This window comes from Siniperca chuatsi, linkage group LG11 (assembly GCF_020085105.1).
Source record: "Siniperca chuatsi isolate FFG_IHB_CAS linkage group LG11, ASM2008510v1, whole genome shotgun sequence".
Classification (NCBI taxonomy): domain Eukaryota; kingdom Metazoa; phylum Chordata; class Actinopteri; order Centrarchiformes; family Sinipercidae; genus Siniperca; species Siniperca chuatsi.
The window spans coordinates 25,496,323-25,514,555 of NC_058052.1; the positions used below are offsets into that span (position 1 = coordinate 25,496,323).

General features: G+C 39.6%; 2 protein-coding genes across 4 annotated transcripts; one reads left to right on the top strand and one right to left on the bottom strand.

Moving 5' to 3' along the window:
• Positions 1 to 429: 429 nt before the first annotated feature.
• On the bottom strand, positions 430 to 3,748 carry LOC122884088 (cytochrome c). The gene is made up of 3 exons (XM_044213486.1): positions 3,591 to 3,748; positions 2,114 to 2,288; positions 430 to 1,373 (listed from the first exon to the last, which is right to left on the bottom strand). The coding sequence occupies exons 2-3, from the start codon at positions 2,280 to 2,282 to the stop codon at positions 1,228 to 1,230; spliced, it is 315 nt and encodes a 104-aa protein (XP_044069421.1). The 5' UTR covers positions 2,283 to 2,288; positions 3,591 to 3,748; the 3' UTR covers positions 430 to 1,227.
• A 3,763-nt stretch (positions 3,749 to 7,511) lies between these two features.
• On the top strand, positions 7,512 to 16,935 carry rbm45 (RNA binding motif protein 45). Of its 3 annotated transcripts, none has more exons than XM_044214330.1 (11): positions 7,512 to 7,831; positions 8,629 to 8,751; positions 9,260 to 9,386; positions 9,609 to 9,734; positions 10,462 to 10,632; positions 11,202 to 11,331; positions 13,733 to 13,811; positions 14,544 to 14,701; positions 15,005 to 15,080; positions 15,431 to 15,569; positions 16,379 to 16,935. In XM_044214330.1, the coding sequence occupies exons 1-10, from the start codon at positions 7,556 to 7,558 to the stop codon at positions 15,545 to 15,547; spliced, it is 1,383 nt and encodes a 460-aa protein (XP_044070265.1). In that variant the 5' UTR covers positions 7,512 to 7,555; the 3' UTR covers positions 15,548 to 15,569; positions 16,379 to 16,935. The 3 variants fall into 3 exon arrangements, with proteins under 3 accessions (XP_044070265.1, XP_044070264.1, XP_044070266.1); XM_044214329.1 differs by having other exon boundaries at positions 7,513 to 7,831; positions 13,733 to 13,826; XM_044214331.1 differs by having other exon boundaries at positions 7,513 to 7,831; positions 9,609 to 9,683; positions 13,733 to 13,826.
• Positions 16,936 to 18,233: the final 1,298 nt, after the last annotated feature.

The following is an 18,233-nucleotide window of genomic DNA, read 5'->3' on the forward strand; positions in this document are numbered from 1 at the left end:
TATTTTTATGTACACCAAGAGCAAGCAGCCCCGTCAAAACGTTTTACAGATTTAGTCTGTCAGTACAGTAAAATAAGTTAAAACAATGGTCTTTCAGGCCTGTGAAACCAGGTAAATAACAAAATCTCCCTTCACTCCAGATGGTGCCCTTGATAGTTTGTCTGTACAAGACAGTGTCTCCACAACATTGTTAGCCATGGTGATTGTATGCAAGCTAATTTCACACTGTAGGGATCTCAGCATGGTGGTGGTATTGAAGGCATTTTTATTTTTTATATTATATATATATATATATATATATATATATATATATATATATATATATATATATATATATATATATATATATATATATATATATATATATACTACAATTCCTAGTTGTAAGGAGGCAGATAACAGCGTGTCACCCTTAGCACAATTTTTAAAAAAAACTCATACCGAGTCTGGCAGGGGGTAAAAACAGGAGCTCAGAGGGGCTGCTTCAGTAACCTAAAAGATCAGGCTCTGTTAGGAGTCGTACAATGCAACAAGCGGTTTTGTCCAAAGGTTTTAGAGGACAAACTGTTCAGTGTGTGGTATCTAAAGCGCATTCATGGCAAGTAGTAGTTTCTGACCACCAATATATAAGGATAGACAAGAGGGAGTGCAAAATTTCACACTGTGTCACCCCTTGTGAGGTTAGAAACTCCAGTTGGCATGAAAGCTGGGAGTAGATTGAGAGCCTGCACCAGTTAACCACCAAAAATCTCATGATTTCCAACCTGTATCACTCTGATATAACTGATATTAGATTAATTCTTTTAGTTATCGTTTTAAAAATGACTTTGATGGTGGATGGCTCTGCCAGTAGAAAGTACTGAACAAGTGTTGTCATGGGTGACAGAATGAGTGACAGGTCAGGCAACTAACCTATGCCAAATAATGCAATTAGTTTTTTCTCCTGATTAGAGTCAAAGTACAGATTGACCAAAAAAAAACAAAAAACTATAGTTTTATGTTTAGCCACTTGAACGATTGCTCGCACCCTGAGCTTAAAGCAGAAATGACACTTTGTGTGAACTGGCTCACAAGAAGTGCCATTTTCTAACCAAATAACATAAATTAACTTTATGTACAAATGACTAAACATAAAACCATATATTTAGCATGTGCAAGCCTAAGAATAAACAAAAAAAAAAAAAAAACAATAAAATGGCATTAAATATTCTGATTTTTATGACTAGCTCATGATGTTGCCGATTTAAGGTATGCAATGAGGTCCTGGCGCTCTCCCTTCTTCTTGATGCCAGCAAAGATCATTTTGGTTCCAGGAATGTACTTCTTGGGGTTCTCCAGGTACTCCAACAAGGTGTCCTCGCCCCACACAATACCTGGGAAAAAGACAGATGATCAGTGATGAAAGCAAGACAAACAATTTAATCAAGGCAACTAAGTGGGAAGTGACCTCCAAACTAGAAGGATAAGAGACCGGATATCAGTGGCCAAAGTTCAAGAGGCTACAGGCAATTGTTTAAAGCCTTAAGTATAAACTGCAGATCTTTGGGTTTTGAGCTGTTTGTTTAAGAAAAATTGAAGATGTCACCTTGGACACACTTTTAGAAAAGTAAGAAAAACGGCAGTAATCATTAGCTGCAGCACTAAATGTAACTTAATTATATCTAATATACTGTAAGTAAAGAAATATTCACATCATTTCATTATTTGCCAACATCAATCATTTATGTACTTTTGTAATAGAAAATAGCTCATGAAGATATTTACAAATAGTTAAAAAATTATTAAGACCCTGTTACATCTTCATTTAATTATCTCTGCTTTGCACTAGCTTCATTCTAGCTGCATTTTCCCAGTTTGTAGTTATGTACCATTATTATTATTATTGGTTTTTATGTATTTTATCATTCACTGTGGTATTTTATTTCTCTCTGTGAAGCACTTTGTTTGGATAGGAGCGCCATAAATAAAAAGTTAATAATAAATAATTATTATTATTCTTATCATCCTCAAATATCTTGACGTCAACTTCAGAAAATGATGCCCCCCTGTTCACTTGTTCTATAGCCAAAGGAGAGTGTTATTCAAAACCTCATTTAACCACAAGTGAACTGACCTTTACTCTTGTTGGCGTCCGTGTATGAGTAGCCCTCCGCCTGTCCAGTCTTACGTCCAAACAGACCCCAGAGGTTGGGGCCCACCTTGTGCTTGCCCCCCTGCTCTACTGTGTGGCACTGAGCACACTTCTGGACGAAAGCCTTCTTTCCCTTGGCAATGTCTCCCATAGTCAGCTGGAGAAACAAAGAGAGGGCAAACAGGACAGATAGAAGTCATTAATGTAATTATGACAAATTGTAATATTCTGTAACAACATAAATCATACCCATACTCTGAATAATAATGTGTGTGAATTTAGATCCATAAATGCATCTTCTATTCATAGAAGACAGATATGGCAGAAGGCTCATTCACTGCTCTACTCTGACCGGCGCCATCTTGTGAAGGTCGTTTAAGGTGATAACTTTTACTGGACTAGGAGCACCGCTTTCTTAACACTGCATTCAAACAAATCATGGCCTTTCCCTGTGTACTGGCACCCTGCCGAGGTCGTTTCATGGAAATCAAACCAGAAACCTGCACTGGAAACAGCACCAACCCGCCCTTAGAAACACGTTAGCTTACATTCGCGCACTATTAATAGCGTCTCATTCTTCGCAGCCTCAGCTCAGGTTATGTCACAAGAAAAGCTTGTCAATTAAATAAGGTTTGTTTTAATAGTATCACGCTGTGGAGTTTTAGCTTTAATATGTCGCTCTTGTCAAGGGGAGCCAATGAGTTTAGGTTTAAAAAAGCCAACATTAATGTACTTAACTAACGTTAAAAAGGTGTGGTAATAATAACGTGCCAATGTGGCAGAGGACTGACCGGTGTAATGCCGAAATGCGTTTCCTTGCATGTTTTGTCCTCAAATTACTGACGGGGAAGCCTTTACAATGCTAGAATAACTAGCTAATTCACTTTTGCTAAATTAGGCTGACGTCCGTCGGGCATTTAGCATCAAGGACATACGGTACTGTCAAACTGAAAGCAGCTTCCTTACAGACAGGTAGCTTTAATGTGGCATTTACGCACACATTTTGTTTTTAACAAGACAAAGCTCACTGAGCTATAACGTTAGCTAGGCCTAGTTAGCATGCTAGTAAGGTTAGCCGGGGATGTGTCACCCATCCAGGCTGTCAAGGATGCTTCAATGTCGGTGTCCGAATATCGCACTCAACACTGATTTATTTGCTAGCTAACTAGCTAGCTAACATCTTTTCCATGAGACACTGAGAACGTCTGGCGAGCTTAAATAAGTTAACAATAATTCAATCAAACATAAAATTACCGCATTACTCCTGAATTTTGGTCTAGGCTGATTAGCCATTTTAGTTCACGCAGAGAGCAACCGAGCTATTCACCAACATGGGAGCTAACGTTAGCTAAATGCTACCACAAATACTTTCAGCCGCCCAGCATCATTTTGAATAATAAAGCCACAAAAGCCAGTTTGTATTTGACATAACTGATCAATAGGAAGAATAAAAGTTTACCTTTTGATTAAAATATGCGGGGTTAAAATCACTCAGGTGCCGATATTAGCTGCTTCTCTCAGGTGATGAGCGGTTTCTGGCGGTCGTAAAGAAGGTCACTTCACTTTAGAGGCACCGGCTTTTGACGTCATCATCCAATCCCTCTGAATCGTGACGTGTTTCCTTCTAGCCGATCGAGTCCGCCCCATTTCTACGAAGAGACGCTTCCTTGCCCAACTTCCAACGGCCACGGCTAAAGTATCCAGCTAAGGTATTAGCCAACCACCACGGCTAAAGTATCCAACCGACCACGGATAAGGCAATACTTAACTTGGACAAAAACAAACCAAAACATCTGATAATTACCGGGGTTTGTGAATGCAATCGTCTTCTTCATCTTCGATTTTACTGGCGGGCTACAAACCAACGTTAAAGCTGCATGTCGCCACCTACTGTATCGGAGTGTGTAACATCATGACTTTGTCCAAAACTAACAAACGGGGTGGGGTTGGAGATAAATAAATATTTATACTTTATAGAGATTTTATATTCTAGATATTATACCTGTTTCTTTTAAATATTTGAATAAAGCCCTTTGAACCTGTAACTGTTTATCTCCTGTCTGTAACAGACCTTTGATGCTCCACTCCCTGCCCATCTCTACTACTCTGCCCTTCAGTCTTTCTCTTTCTACATTGAACCTCCTACATCCCATCCGCACATGTTCAACAGATTCCTTACAGTTACAAGTCTCACATTTATCTGACACTGGCTTTTTCATGGTATACAAGGTTGAGTCCTGCATGTCCTTGTCTTAGCCTAGAAAAGGTTGTGGGTTGAATAAAAGGTCTCCCCATAGACATTGTTTGGATGAATCAGAGTCATGCCAGGACAAACACCTGATAATTACTGGGCTATTGACTCTGGGTCTAAGTGACCCAAAGGACACAGGTGTAAACACTATATGAGGGCAACGCAAGGGTTAACAGCACATATGCCTTAATTTACTCTGGCTTCTGTAGCCTGGCAAGCAGGTTGTTTGAAGACAGATACAGTCACGTCTCTGCTATTAACTGAGCTTTGATCGAGGGGAAACGTGACAGGGTGCATGGCCATAGCTGCCCTCGGTTGCTAGAAAGATTTCATGAGCAGTGGGGGATTATATAACATATGCAGTACACGACTGGGCGTGGCTCTCAGAGTATGACATTAATGATTTGCTTTTACAAAGGGCAAAGGGGCAGAAAATGTCACTTAACAGGGTTGTAGTCCAGATCTAATCTACTCTAGGCTGTTTAAACAGGGAACAATTAAGACTCCAAACTCCAAACATATATAAACAGTAATTAGAGGATCAGATTTGCCTTACCACACTGGTAAAAATCCCACATTCAAAATGTCAGAATCCGAAGTTTAACATACGCTGGTTTGATCAAAGAGAACACACTGGACAAATGGTCTTCTTGTAAATCATTCCCCCTGTTCCCTCAATAAAATACCTAAAACACAAACATCTGTTAAACCTCTGCAGAGAGACATTTGTAGATTGTAGATCTGCTCTTGACTGAAGTTGACCCGACTAAAAGCAAGAGTATTCGTAATATCAGATTCTGAATTTTACCGTTCAGCACTGTGACTAAGAAACAAAAAATAAACACCTTGAAATGAAGAGACAACCAGTCACGTTTATCTTTCTGGACGTTTTGTTTTAACTGATCCTTCTTCCATCCTGTCCACAACATGGCTACCACAATGTCGTCAGGCTAAAGGGAGACAGTTAGTTTAGGAGTCACAACCTCAAAGGCACAGTCCCCTTTAGTTTTCAATCTGGTGTGAGAGTTCAATTGAGGTGACTTGGTAGGACTTGTCGTCATAACTCCATACCTCTGTCTAATAATTCTGTCTGGTGCTATAGAGTAGACCACACGCTGTCCCTAAAACCCTGTCATTGTAATTTTATATATAAGTTTATATTAGGAACACAGTGAAAAGGCTGACACTTAGCCCTTGCTATAAACACACACACACACACATTCACAAATGCCATATTTTGGCACAGATATAGATCATACCTGAGACCCTCACCCCTACCGACAAACAAGTCACAAGCCTCCGACACCATTTCATCAGCTGACGGCCTTATGTATGTGTTACGTGGGTCAATGACGTATATGAATAAAATAGTTGTTTTATATAGTCCATTAATAATAGATTTTATTTTTGACACAGGCATACAGGATATTACTTTTGCTACTGCTACTTTATACTTCTACTCTACAGTTCAGAGAGAAATATTGTACTTTTTACTTCTACATTTATTTGACAGATTTAGTTACAAGTTACTTTACTGATTAAGATTGTTGCATACAAAACGTAACGATAAAATGTACAAGTACAGCTGAAATGATTAGTCGATTAATGAATTGACAGAAAAGAAAATTAATTGGCAACTATTTTGATAATCATTGAAATCATTTTTCATGCAGAATTATTTCATGGTTCCAGTTTCTCAAATGTGAAGATTTGCTGCTTTTCCTTTAAATTATTTTAATTTATTGTTAATAATGTTGACATTTGGACTGTTGGTTGGACAGAACAAGCATAGTGGAAGGTGTCACTTTGGGCTCTGGGTAATTGTGATGGCATTTCTCACTATTTCCAGAATTTTTACAAACCAAACAAACAATCAATCGATTAATGGAGAAAATAATAAGCAGATTAATCCAGAATGAAAATAATCATTAGTTGCAATCCTAAACAAAATAGTTAAAAATTAGCTCCACCTCAACTAACTACAAATCAACAGTAAAATCAACATTAATAAAAACATTAATGCATGAGTAACATCAATCTAATGATATAATATATAATAGTATATCAGTCACAGGGGCCATTTTTTGCATTTAAGTACATTTTCCTGTTTAGCCTACTTGTAATTGAGTATTTTAGTGTGGTATCAGTACTTTATATAGCACTACTATATAGTACTTTTACTTAAAGGATCTGAATACTTCCTCCACCACTGATGAGTTGCAAAAGCTCTCTGCTGCATCCTTGTGTAACGTTCACCAAACGAGAACAAGAGAGTGCTGTTACACCTCCCGTACAGTCTTCTTTTCCTTTCGGCTGTTCCCTTTCAGGGGTCGCCACAGCGAATCATGTGCCTCCATCTAACCCTGTCCTCTGCATCCTCTTCACTCACACCAATTAACTTCATGTCCTCTCTCACTACATCCATAAATCTCCTCTTTGGTCTTCCTCTAGACCTCCTGCCTGGCAGCTCCAACCTCAGCATCCTTCTACCAATATATTCACAGTCTCTCCTCTGAACATGTCCAAACCACCTCAATCTGGCCTCTCTGACTTTATCTCCGAAACATCTAACACGAGCTGTCCCTCTGATGTCCTCATTCCTGATCCTGTCCATCCTCATCTCTCCCAAAGAGAACCTCAGCATCTTAAGCTCTGCTGCCTCCAGCTCTGCCTCTTGTCTTTTCTTCAGCGCCACTGTCTCTAAGCTGAACAACAACGCTGGTCTCACCACCGTCTCGAACACCTTTCCTTTCATTTTTGCTGATACTCTTTTATCACACAACACACCTGACACTTTGCTCCACCCATTCCAACCTGCTACATCTCCCGTACAGTAGACGGCAGTAAATGTGCACTATCAGCTCTACTGACAGCTTCAAAACTATAGGAATTTACACAATTAACTTACCACCCTAGCCAAGATAGCAGCAACTCATGAAGAAACTCGTAGTCAACACGTTTAAAGATTAAATCACATGACTGATGGACATGTTCTATTCTATTCTATACATTCAGTACACTACATATATCCTCCATACAACGTGCAGTAGCCGTTTTTGGACTGCTTTTTATTTGCGATTGCCATAGTTCCAAGCTGAGGCAGGAAGTGCCGAGGAGCACTTGAAGGCAGCACCAACGGCTACTGGCAGCATTCTGTTGAGTAGGAAGCAAAGATGGAGGAGTATCCTTCCAAACAAGTAACCGAAAACCTCGACGATCCTCCCAACAGCCGCCTTTTCGCGGTCACAAGTCGGTCCATAACTGAAGATGACCTTCGGGAAAGTTTCTGTGTGTTTGGGGACATCCAGGGGATTTGGGTCGTCAAAGACAAACAGACAAAAGAGTCCAAAGGAATCTCCTATGTGAAGTTCGCCAAGTCTTCGCAGGCCTGCCTGGCCATGGAGGAAATGCACGGCAAAGTGCTGGTGGAAGGGACTAAACCCATCAAGGTAAGGCCGCAGAGAACCTGGGCCAGCTTCATATATTTTGCAGTTAATATTTTGAAAGTTTTAAATAAAACAATCGACTTACGAGACGTTACGTCTGGTCTGTCGCTTGCTAGCGTACTACACAATGGGCGTTAACGTTAGCTACATAGGAGCGCTACACCTGTGTTAACAGGGTCTGTTCGCCTGCATTACAAAATCCACATTTTCTCACTCTCTTCTAATGGTGTCTAGCAGTTAGTCCATGTATTATTTGCTGAGGTTATAAGATATAGCGTTGCGTCTCTTATACTTGTGATTGTGGTGCCCAAAGCAAGGAAAATGAACGCTTGAAAAACTTGTCTTTCCAGAAACCATGTCTCAGTCATTTGGGATAATACACAGACCTGAGTTTCATTTCAGACTACTCCCTACTGAAGAAATAGTCCTTACGATAACAGCAAGGAATGTGGATTATCCTGACCATTGACCAGAATATTGCTTTGAGTAGCACAGACAAGTGAAGTTGAATTCACTTTCCATTTACCTCCTTAGTACTGGAGGTTGCAGCCTAAGTTTGAGGAAAAAAACAAAACTATCAGCATTACTAGATACCACTAGGAGAAGGGGAGAAAGGTTTTGTAAATTTAGGTGAACTTTAAGTAAGTGCCATTGGAAATTATGACAAATAAGTCTTTTAATTGCAAAACCATTTAAAAATCATTTATGGACATCTTGCTTTAAATTTTTTGTTTTAGTAGGCTGCAGTTGTAACCAATTACGTGTAACCATTTTTTTCCCTATTCTGGTTGGTTGTGTAGGTGTTTATTGCCCAGTCACGGTCTTCAACAAGACACAGAGATGTTGAGGATGAGGAGCTGACCAGGATCTTTGTCATGATCCCCAAAACCTTCTCAGAGGATGACCTTAAAGAAACTTTCAAAGTAACTACACCCACTTCTCACTTTGTCACATACCTTTTCTGTGCTTTTACATCTCATTGCTTGCCTATCTTTTTTTTCCATTTGCCTTTACTGTTGCCTATATGTAAAACAAAACAAAGACTACTATGCAAGATACAAAATGTCAGGTATATTAGATGGAGATTTGCAGATTGTTTACCTTCACATATTAAGAGAGGTGAACAAACAAAACACACAAATGTTTATTCCTATGGTATACGCCTTAATGAAAACTGGTGGACTTCATGTATTTTCATATTTTATTTTAAATTGATTAAAACAGTCTACATTTTAATTTTAGGCTCTCTTAAATATGCTGATACCCTAAGATACTCAATATTGGCTGTAAGTGCGGTCTCTTGCCCTCTTGCCACATTATATGTGAATGGAGACGTTAAATAATGTGTAATCTCAAATAACCAGTTTAAAAGAAAGAATACAGATCTTTTTTATCCCGTCTGTTGCCTCTGTCTGTCTGTCTCTCTTTCAGGAGTATGGTGATATTGAGTATTGTGTTATCATCAAGAATAAGTCCACAGGGGAAAGTAAAGGACTGGGCTATGTGCGATACTACAAACCCTCCCAAGCTGCCACCGCTATAGAGAACTGTGACAAAAGTAAGATTGTGTTAAATTCTTTTACTGGTTCATTATTTGTGGTAGAAGTAGCTGTAGCTTTAATTTTTACATTTCTACACACTCATAACTCATAAATTATACTATAAAGTTAACAGAATATTTATTGGGTTTCCAGCTATGGTGGCTTCTCACTCTTGTGTGAACAGCTGTGGACATTTTTGTCACTCAGATCTGTGGTGTTAATGATGATGGTGTTATTAGCTTACAGAGCCATCCTGGCTGAACCTCGCACCAAGGCTGCAGCAACAGAAGAATACAGCGGGGGATCGTCCAGAGGTGAATACGTGGGCGGTGCTGACTCTATGAACCAGTATGCCTTCCCTATGGGTATGCAGTTGTTTGTCATCCTAATTCAGTATTTCTGCTATATCTGAGTTTAAGTTTTTAAGTTTTTTCAAGCCCATGACCAGCAGTTAAAGTCAGTCAGACATAAGACACAGCACTGATTCCGTTTAAAAGGTAACCTGTGGAGTTTGTTTACCTTTAGTAGCACTGTGGAGCAGTGTTTTTACGAGTGGGTCCTTGTTCTCCTGCCAATGGTTCCACATTATTCCACTGATCTGCAGGTGGCGGTAACGCGCCAAGAAACACAGCAGTGCACCAGCAAAGGCAGGGAAGAAGACTGCTAGCAAGTAAACATAGATATAAACAATGCATTACACAAAGTTTCCCCAAAAAGTGGCTTAAGACACTGTTGATGAGCCCAAGAATGAATAGCTAAAAATGAAGGTCATTACAGCCAAAATACAAATTCAAGCAGCTGATGAGTTCAGGTTCAAGGGAGTAATTAGTTATTTAGGGAGTTTATGTCCCACAGGGGATGTAGGGGATTAATAAGGATTTTTCTGTTGTGGTTTTTTATTCACTCAAAGGTGGCCCAAGGAGGGAATTGTCAGTGAAACAGTGACAATCTTGTACAACAAAAACACTTAATTAAAATGGGAACTTGAAAGCGTCTCTTCTTGAAGGTCTCTGATGTGAATACATTTGGGAATCCCTTACTGCAGTTGTCTCTGCCCTGTTATTGACCCTGGTGTCCCTCTTCCCTCTGCAGGAGACCCTGGCAACTACCCGGTCATAGACTACCGCTCTGGTGACTTCACACGCTGCCTGATGATGTCAACACGGGCCGCACTTACCCAGGAGCAGATTTTTTCTCTGTTTGACATCATTCCTGGCATGGAATACTGTGAGCTGCAGAGAGACTCTTATGGAATGAGCAAAGGTTAGTGATTAAACACAAACTATTATTCATCTGGGCACTATAATGATATAAACTGGAATCAAAGCAAAATGAAGGTGTCTTTGATAGAACATGCTAAACTCTAGGTTCGCTTACTAGATTTTTCCCGTGCTAACTATGTGACCGAATTTTTGTACGTAGGCCACGTGATGACACTTAAGCATCCAGCACGATAAAATTACACCATACCTTCCTGTAATATAGAAAACATTTTCCGCTGTCTTTAAAAAGAAAAGTCTTTGTTGAGCTTTCAACCACTGTTGTAGTGTTGACTTTTGACATTAAAGAAGAGGAGACTGTTACACCCAGGAATATAAAGTTCTCCACCGGTTGAATTTTCCAGACCATTTATGACCAAAGGTAGATGGCCGCTATGGCTCTTATGGACGTTAGAGCCGCAGTTACTTGTGTAGTCTATAGTATGTCAAAAATAAGTCAGTGACTGTCACAAGTTTTTATCATAATTATTTTCATAGTCTGACCAACAGACAAAAACCAAACAAACTTATCTTGTTGGCTGTTTTTGTTTCCTGTGTGTCATGTGCCCTCAGGTCATGCTTTGATTCGCTACAGTAATCTTGGATCAGCGGTTTACGCCAAGGAAAAGCTGAATGGCTTTGAATATCCACCTGGCAACAGGCTGGCAGTAAATTTTGTTGACGACGGAGAGGATCGCAGCAGGTATGATATACTTTATTGTCCCAGTAGGGAAATTTGTCTTGGACCCAAATGCTACACACATGCATGTATTCAGACCCCTTTTAAATTTCTCTTTGTTTCATTGCAGCCATTTGCTAAAATCAAAAAAGTTAATTTTACTTCTCATTAATGTACACTCAGCACCCCATCTTGACATAAAAAAATATAAATGTAGAAATTTATGCAAATTTATAAAAAAAAAACAACTGAAATATCACATGGTCATAAGTATTCAGACCCTTTGCTCAGTATTGAGTAGAAGCACCCTTTTGAGCTAGTACAGCCATGAGTCTTATTGAGAATGATGCAACAAGTTTTTCACACCTGGATTTGGGGATCCTCTGCCATTCTTCCTTGCAGATCCTTTCCAGTTGCGTCAGGTTGGATGTGAACGTTGGTGGACAGCCATTTTCAGGGCTCTCCAGAGATGCTCAAGTGGGTTTAGGTCAGGGCTCTGGCCGGGCCAGTCAAGAATGGTCACAGGGTTGTTCCGAAGCCACTCCTTTGTTATTTTAGCTGTGTGTTTAGGGTCATTGTCTTGTTGGAAGGTGAACCTTCGGCCCAATCTGAGGTCCTGAGCACTCAGGAAGAGGTTTTCTTCCAGGATATCTCTGTATTTGGCCACATTCACCTTTCCTTCAATTGCAACCAGTCGTCCTGTCCCTGCAGCTGAAAAACACCCCCATAGCATGATGCTGCCACCACCATGTTTCACTGTTGGGATTGTATTGGGTAGGTGATGAGCAGTACCTGGTTTTCTCCACACATACTGCTTAGAATTAACGCCAAAAAGTTCAATCTTAGTCTCATCAGACCAGAGGATCTTATTTCTCATAGTCTGGGAGTCCTTCATGTGTTTTTTGGCAAACTCTATGCAGGCTTTCATATGTCTTGCACTGAGGAGAGGCTTCCGTCGGGCCACTCTGCCATAAAGCCTTGACTGGTGGAGGGCTGCAGGGATAGTTGACTTTCTGGAACTTTCTCCCATGTCCCTACTGCATCTCTGCAGCTCAGCCACTGTGATCTTTGGGTTCTTCTTTACCTCTCTCACCAAGGCTCTTCTCCCACGATTGCTCAGTTTGGCTGGACGGCCAGGTCTAAGAAGAGTTCTGGTTGTCCCAAACTTCTTCCATTTAAGGATTATGGAGGCCACGGTGCTCTCAGGAACCTTGAGTGCTGCAGAAATTCTTTTGTAACCTTGGCCAGGTCCGTGCCTTGCCACAATTCTGTCTCTGAGCTCCTTGGGCAGTTCCTTCGACCTCATGATTCTCATTTGCTCTGACATGCACTGTGAGCTGTGCGGTCTTATATAGACAGGTGTGTGCCTTTCCTAATCAAGTCCAATCAGTTTAATTAAACACAGCTGGACTCCAATGAACGCGTAGAACCATCTCAAGGAGGATCAGAAGAAATGGACAGCATCTGAGTTAAATATGAGTGTCACAGCAAAGGGTCTGAATACTTATGACCATGTGATATTTCAGTTTTTCTTTTTTAATAAATTTGCAAAAATGTCTACATTTCTGTTTTTTTCTGTCAAGATGGGGTGCTGAGTGTACATTAATGAAAAATAAAATGAACTTTTTTGATTTTAGCAAATGGCTGCAATGAAATAAAGAGTGAAAATTTAAAGGGGTCTGAATACTTTCCGTACCCACTGTATATACTTACAGTAATACACACATCAGTATACTCTTATGTGTGTCTGCAGAAGGGCCACAATTAATGTAGGCACGGGGCAGAAATGCCCTTAAAAGTTAATATGTCCATTAATTAAAAAATTGGGACAAAAATGCCACCGATAATTAACAGTAACCTCTGCACGTCTGCTTGGTCACGTTTTATTTGTTGTTAAATATTTATGGGTGAATGAGTTAATTACCCCCCGTGGGCCACGGTGACCGGGCAGTGGTTTTCCAGAGCGCCCTGATGAAGAAGAAAAGGAGCAAGCAATCTTTATATAGTAAACAACTAAGTACGTAGTCTGAAGCAGTAAAAGTTGTTGGCACCACACAGTTAAGACATAGAGGAAAACTCCACGTGAACCACTGTTCTTTAAAAAGCAGCCTGGGCAGTAAGCTGGTCTGGATGGAGTCAGGAAATGTTGTCAGACAAATGTTGAGTAAAAGTACCCCGAAAGGTTTAAAATGACCATAAAAATAATCCTAGAGACAGAAAATAAAGACACAAAGGAATTTGTATTAACCTGGCATATACCCAGTATTATAGTTACTAGAAATTTGGTATCTGTAAGGGAATGTCTCCATTTCTGTCTGTATACAGCCTAGTCTTTTAAGTAATTTGGTCACACAGCAACAACTTAATGGTTATGAACCACTGAAGATCGGCTTGAAACAGCCTGTGCGCTTGTGTTTATGTGTAGTCCCGTAGGTCGGATGGCCATGCAGTTTGTTGCAACCCAGATGATGTCTGCAGTGTGGAACGGACCCTCCACCAGCCAAGTAATGAAACCTCCTGTGAGTGCATTAAACCAATGCCTGATTTACAAAGTTATATCAGATTACTCTCTTATTTTAGTTATTTTGCCAAATTTGCAAGTGTCACCATTTTCTACTTGCGTGAGATTCACACTCATTAATTCCGATCAAGACCTTTTGTTTAAGAAAAGGAGATTTCTGTACACTGTTCTTGCATTTTAGACATTTATTGAACCAGTGCTGAAGGGATCAAAAAATACTGCATTTGCTAAGTTTTTTTCTTCATCTGCAAAAAGGTTTATTTACTCACAAATTGATTATATTTCATCAACATATCAGTCAGATTTATGATAAACTAATCTTTATCTGGAAAACTGCCACAAATTATGAATAATTGTAAGTTCAGTTTTTCTATATTTACATTTTTCTTGCTGTGGTATCACATTAGAGACCACATTTTACCCATCATAACTTTAGGAAACAACTCACCCTGTAAATAACAACTCAAGGTTAATTACTGTTCTGGATAATTAATCCTCCAGGCCTCCTCTGTCACCTATAGCATTTTACAAATTAAATAATTAATGAAATAAAAGTTAGTAATTACACAAGACACACACTGAACCTGGGAACTGATGTTACATATGGATAATGCAATATTTGACCAATTGGTTTTATACAGTTAGGTGTTTAAAAAAAAAAAAAAAAAAAAATGCTGAATCACTGATCCTGGGTGTGTTTGTCGGTATCCTCCAGGGCTTCTCTGCTGTCTCCCCAATGTCCCGGATTCAGACAGACGTTAACCTGCCCCCTCTGAAGAAGCTCGCTCCAACTGACAGCAAGGCGAAGGAGCGCTTGTTTGTTGTGTTCAGCCCCTCCCCGCTGCCCCTGGATGTGCTGGAGGACGTTTTCTGGTAAATGTCCCATGCGTTGACTCATAATTTTACTTAATTACAACGTTATAAATATACATTTTGTATGAATGTCACAAAATGCATAAAACAATGTGCGTATGATGAAAATAATGGTCCATTAGCCAGAAGGTTAGAGATTGAATTGATCGCGACTCAAAGCTGAATGAGAGCATCAAGCTAAATGCTGTTAAATGAAAAATGTAATGTTGCTATTAAAATGATGATCAGCCTTAACAAATGTTCCTACTTTACAATCAAATGTTTTTTCTCCCACCGTGTCTCCCTCTGTCTGTCTCTCTATAGTCGCTTTGGTTCCCTTATTGAGGTCCATTTGGTTCCTGGGAGGAAGGTTGGATACATGAAGTATGCAGACAAACAGGTGAGACTCTGATCTGATGGAGGATAAACTCTTAAATAATGAAGGAAGTGAAGTTGAAAACATACTAGATATAGAAAAATAAGTAACATTTGCTGTAAGAATAACAACAGGGTGGTTTAGTAAAATGGTTGGATAAATCCAGTCCAGAGGGAGAAATAAATGAAAGATGGAGGGATGAATAGAAAGTTTGTGTGACATGCTAACAAATAGAAGCGAGAACCAGGTGCCTCGTATTGTCTTCCTGTTAATCTTTCTATATTTTGCCTCTGCATTTCAAATGGTGTCAAACCAAGTCAAGTATTTCTCCCTCAATAAATGTCCCTTTTCATCTCTGTCTCTCTCTCTCTCAGTGTGCAGATGAGGCCATGGCAGTGCTCCATGGCCGGGTCGTTAATGGAGTAAAGATGAAGGTGATGCTGGCTGATCCTCCCAGAGAGGAATCTCATAAACGTCCTCGTACCTACTAGGATCACGTGACAGAAATGACCGGTAAGTGCCAAGTTTTCTGCTGCAGGGAACACCAGTATGAAAAACTGGACAATTGGGTACCAAAGTATTTCGGTAACAACGTATTAAATATAGTGTAAATGTATTCTATTACATGGTGTGTGCAAGCAACACACATACAGAGCAGAAAAGGTACATTTCTCACTTTCTTGCTTAGGAAAATATGAACATTTCATATTTCTTTAATGCAACACCAGTGTGCGTGTGTGTCGCAGTGTCATATACAAAGTAATGCGCTGTATCAGTGCAAACAAAGAAGCGGTCAGTGGCAGTTTGAGGACACTGGTTGAATTAATGTGGGTGTACAAACATTTTAATGACACCTCACTGCAACTGTGTGATGATGGAAATGCAGTGGACAATGTATAACAGAACATAAAAAAAATAAAAATAATTTAACCTGAGATAAAGTTCTTTTTGCAACTGTATTTGAAGGATGCACTTACTACAACTGTAAATGTGCATTTACATGTGATGACACATACACAGTATATAATATACTATAATATTCTCTCTGGTTGAACATGCAGACTAATTATTTTAAATGGACCATTTCAGGGTCTAAAATATGTTTAACCCCAAGTGAAAATGCTTAATTTGCAAACTTCCGTAGACTGTGTGTGAGAGCTACTTCTGTCTTGACATGTTCACCTGCAGTACTCCACACACCTGTACGCTCTGTAAAACTGTTACTGTTGCGCTACTTAGTCTGACAAGATGTCAACAAGTTTCTGATGACAGTTGAGTTGTTTCTCTTCCTGTGAATAACACTGCAGCTTCTTGTTCCCTAGGCGACTGTTGTCATGACACAATGATACCTGACCTGACAGACCGACCGACCGACCGACATCAAGACCATCTCCCGACCTCTGACACGACCTTTGACACCTGTCTGACCTTACTTCTGGTCGGTGACCTTGCTGTGACTCCCTTATATAGCAAGTACACAGTAGCATCCACTACTAAAATAGAGTCTTAATCATATACAGTCTGTGAACAGCAACAATGTCAGTATGTGTTGTTTGAGGACAGTGTCATGCTTTTTTTGCAGACTACTGAGGAAACACTTAATTAAAAGTTTAAAAATCTCATTAGTTACATTGTAGTTCAGGTGGTTGGCAGCATTTTCTTCTTGAACTGTGGGCAGGAGGCTGCAGTCTGCTAAAAAAAAAAACAGGGGGTTTGTAAAGCTGGATCTAGACAGTTTTGTTTTTCAGATATGGTCCTTCCTTTTTTCTCTTATGGTATGCTCTGTAATCTCATGTTGGTCTTAGTTCTAAGGTGTTTATCAGACTCACTGTGAACTGTTTTTGTCTCAGTAAAAAATAAAAATCAGTTGAACACCCCATTCAGCTTGTCTCGTCTCTTCTTTTGTAGCTGCCTGATGAGTAACTGGACAGTTGATTGTTGTTTTAATAACATTTTGATTATGTGAAAGCCTTGGAATTAAGTACAAGGTGCACTCTCTAGTCTGGATAATGTCTCTGTTGTCTGAAAATATGCCATTTTACTTCGATCTCTTGACGCATTTCTTTCATGTGCTTGTTTTGTTAAATACATTTTTGTTCTTCAGGATAGTGGTGGAATTAAAAGTATAGGCCAGATCTGCTAAATAAAATCAATGGGAAATTGTTGTCTATGCAAGAGGGAAATGTAAATTGTAAAGATGTGGAGTTTATCAGAATCATACAAAGTCTTTGTCATATCACTTCCAGCTATGAAATTACAATAATATATATTTTTACAGTTGAGAGAAAACTCAGGTCTTTGTGGGGCAAGAGGATGGGCTGTGGACATTGGAATAAAAAACTAATTGGTTTTCTGGATCTTCAGTTGGCCTTGGTAGGTATGAATGTGTGACAGTTGTAAATGTGGTTGGCTGATGTCTCGATAAAGCTAAATTAGTGTTTCAGGTGTAACCAAGACAATGCTTCACTTACATGTAAATATGGGCCACTTTAATGATATAAATGTATGGGGGGGTCCTGTGTCAAAATCTTGTTATAAAACCTTAATTATTTTTAGTTTATATTTTGCTCATATGGTGCACACCCCTAAGTGATGCTGTGTCTCATCAAACTACCACAAACTAACTATCATAACTATCATCATACAGATAACCTGGGGCCAGGCAGTTGTACAGTATGCATATTGTTTGGTTTCTGCCATCTATAGTGTGCTGTGTGCACTGTACTTGATGGGAACTTGGAGGCAACAGGGACCCCCAAAGGTTGATCTGGTCGTGACAGTGTGGGGGGGGGAAAGAAATAGCTTTAATTCCCAAAAAATGCAACTACACATTTTTACAAGAGCAGTTAGGTATTGCAAAATTTGTACTTTTTTTTTCTTTTGGCCACTTTGGGGCAGCATAACATTGACATAAACTTTTAAGTCGATATGGTGAACTTGTCAGAAAAAAGTTGTTTATTTCACACCCAGCAGTTACAGGGCAACATGATCATTTGTTCTGGCCAATATTCACTCTCTTTTAGCTCTATTTCTGGCTAAATGCTAGTCGCTAACTTTGTCTGCCATTTGGTGCTGAGCAGGTAGTGTACAGTGACTTTTTCTCTGAAAACAGCTGCCGAAAACAACGCTTTGAGAGCAGTGAGAGTGAACCAAAACAGTTAAGTTGTGGGCCGGACA

Bases quoted from the DNA above. Each gene is read 5' to 3' on its own strand.
- LOC122884088 (XM_044213486.1), bottom strand. From the start codon at position 2,282: ATGGGAGACATTGCCAAGGGAAAGAAGGCTTTCGTCCAGAAGTGTGCT. The intron at 1,374-2,113 runs GTCAGTTCACTT...TCTTTTTCCCAG, and splicing joins GGACGCCAACAAGAGTAAAG to GTATTGTGTGGGGCGAGGAC.
- rbm45 (XM_044214329.1), top strand. From the start codon at position 7,556: ATGGAGGAGTATCCTTCCAAACAAGTAACCGAAAACCTCGACGATCCT. The intron at 8,752-9,259 runs GTAACTACACCC...TCTCTCTTTCAG, and splicing joins ACCTTAAAGAAACTTTCAAA to GAGTATGGTGATATTGAGTA. The intron at 9,735-10,461 runs GTATGCAGTTGT...TTCCCTCTGCAG, and splicing joins CCAGTATGCCTTCCCTATGG to GAGACCCTGGCAACTACCCG.